General features: G+C 36.3%; 1 protein-coding gene across 3 annotated transcripts; it reads left to right on the forward strand.

Moving 5' to 3' along the window:
* The first annotated feature begins 127 nt into the window (after positions 1–127).
* Positions 128–2,230, forward strand: LOC111644204 (B-type lectin plumieribetin-like). 3 transcript variants are annotated; one of them, XM_023392969.2, is made up of 4 exons: positions 128–261; positions 727–747; positions 1,065–1,158; positions 1,462–2,230. In XM_023392969.2, exons 3-4 carry the CDS (start codon positions 1,069–1,071, stop codon positions 1,696–1,698), a joined length of 327 nt encoding a protein of 108 aa, XP_023248737.1. In that variant the 5' UTR covers positions 128–261; positions 727–747; positions 1,065–1,068; the 3' UTR covers positions 1,699–2,230. The 3 variants fall into 3 exon arrangements, with proteins under 3 accessions (XP_023248737.1, XP_023248739.1, XP_023248738.1); XM_023392970.2 differs by having other exon boundaries at positions 179–261; positions 730–747; XM_023392971.2 differs by lacking the exon at positions 727–747 and having other exon boundaries at positions 148–261.
* The last annotated feature ends 120 nt before the right edge of the window (positions 2,231–2,350 follow it).

Raw genomic sequence — 2,350 nt, forward strand, 5'->3', positions numbered from 1 at the left:
GATTCTACGTTTGAAAACAGATTATAAGCAGAGAACAAAACGTGTAGGTTTATTTATGAAGGATGACCTGGTCAAAAAGCTCAGAAAAGTCTGACACGCCTGCGTCATCACCGCTCACAAACCAGTGGGTGACGTCACGGTGGGTTGCCACTTGGGCAGCAGCTGCAGTTTAAAAACCGCTTGGAAATGGGAAATTGGAAATTGCGTGGAAACTTCAGAGCCTGTCGTCGCGTTTTCCCTGCAAACCCGTTTTCAATCACGGTGAGTAAATTCACTCATGCAGTAAATTTTATAATGAGAAGTTTGTTTCACTTGTCACGACAGATTGTAATACATCCTTAAGTCATTGATGGTAATAGGTGTTTTTCTTCCCGCCGTTAATACAGTCACTCTGTCTGTGTTACAGCAGTTATTGTATCATATTGCAACTTCAGAATATGTAGGCTATATGACCTCACCTTAAAATATATTCAACTGTTAATCACTCATTATGATCGAAGCAGGAACATAAGGAAATGCAATGTGTTAATGAGCTGATCTGTCTGCCTTTTTTTTTTTTTTTTTTTTTTTTTTTTTAAAATGCGCATCACTGATTGTTAGGGTCTATTCTAACAATGAAATTTAATATTCTTTATTAATATAATGGACATAATATGTTTGCAAGTACTAACAAAGACACTGTCAGACATTTTTGACCCTGGAAATTAACAATGTGCATCTTTACAGAAGCCGAGACAGGCCATACTGGTAAATATTTTCTTTATCCTGTTATCTGAACAAAGCTTGTTATCCCGAGATGATGAGATATCATCAGGGGAAAACGAGAAAATCTTGTCTTATCCCGAAATTAGAATCGAGATAACAAAGCCTGTTTTCTCATTATAATTACCTTGTTAATCAGAGAGCTGATGTGCCAAACCGGTTTGCAGATGGAAACTTTTAGTGCTGTAAATTGAAAATATCAGTTCCACGCATTGATCAATGCATCAGAGAATATTTCAGTAATCAGAGTCTTTTCATACGGCTGGCGGACGCTGAACTGTTTTTAACCCTTTTGTCACCAGGATCATGAACAAGAACTCGATCAGCACCGACCAGGAGCTGCGTCAGGGGGAATACCTCACCAGTGAAGATGGCAACTCCAAAGCTGTCTTCCAGGTGGGGAAACAAATACTTATCTTGGTTTATGGTCCAATTTCAAGCGCTTCATAGTATTAAAGAACTTCCTGTTTACTGTAAGAGAGAGGGACGTCTCCTAATGAGAGTCAGAGACTTATTGTGGCTCATGATGTGAAGTGACAGGGACAGATATTTTTCGTGTGATTTTTGCAGCATAAAATTACTTACTTTTTTTGGTATTCATTTACAATTGATAAATGTAAAAAAAACAAAAAAAACAAACAAAACAAACAAACCTTAATAAAATTTCTAACTATAGCTAGATAACTTCTTCTCTCACAGGATGACGGCAACTTTGTCATCTATACCTGGTCCCCCATTTGGGCAACAAATACATGTGGCAAAAACCCATTTCGGATCCTTGTGCAACAGGAGAACAACCTGGTTATGTACAACGAAGAAGATCAAACTGTGTGGGCGTCTGGCACCTCCACCAGAATGAACCTGACCTTGACTAATGAAGGTCAGCTGGTTCTTGACCGTAATGGACAAACAGTTTGGAGTGCTGGAAAAAAGTAGATGTGAGATTGAAATAAAGGGCTCTTGTTTAATTACTCACTATTTGATGTGTAGTATTGTATCAAAATTCACTCTGTAGAGCGAAACTGGATATTTATGACGTTATCTGCCTGAACTCGTCAACAATAATGATTTTTCTCTTGGACTCAAAGGTCAAGGTCACTGTGACCACAAAACATGTTTTTGGACATAATTTAAGAATCTATATCTGTTAATTATGACACAATTTAACTCAAATGTCTGACAGGATATAATGATGAAGTGATGATATTTTATAACCAAGTGGTCAAAGGTCAAGTTCACCGTGACATCATAATGTTCTGTGAAAGTTTTTTACGTTTAAATTTTTTTCATTTGTTTTATGTTAATAAAACTATGTAAATTACCCCAGGAAAGTTACCAAAATACAGTGATCTATAATTAATCTCATATTACTGTTAAATTACATATTTTTGTTTGTATTTATTCACGTGTATTTCATAATTTATTCTTTGTTTATTAAATTTCAAACACTTTGTGTTTCCAGAGTGAACTTGTGGTGGTCTGTACATTTCATCCCCTGGTTTGTTGCCTCGTCTCCATCTCTTTATTCCCTCTTTCTCTTTCTTTATAGCACTTTGGGGGTTCTTTTTTTTTTTTTTTTTCTTTTTTA

The sequence above is a fragment of the Seriola lalandi genome, unplaced genomic scaffold (assembly GCF_002814215.2).
Source record: "Seriola lalandi dorsalis isolate HSWRI2012SDOR001 ecotype SW California unplaced genomic scaffold, Sedor1 jcf7180002054927, whole genome shotgun sequence".
Lineage (NCBI taxonomy): Eukaryota > Metazoa > Chordata > Actinopteri > Carangiformes > Carangidae > Seriola > Seriola lalandi.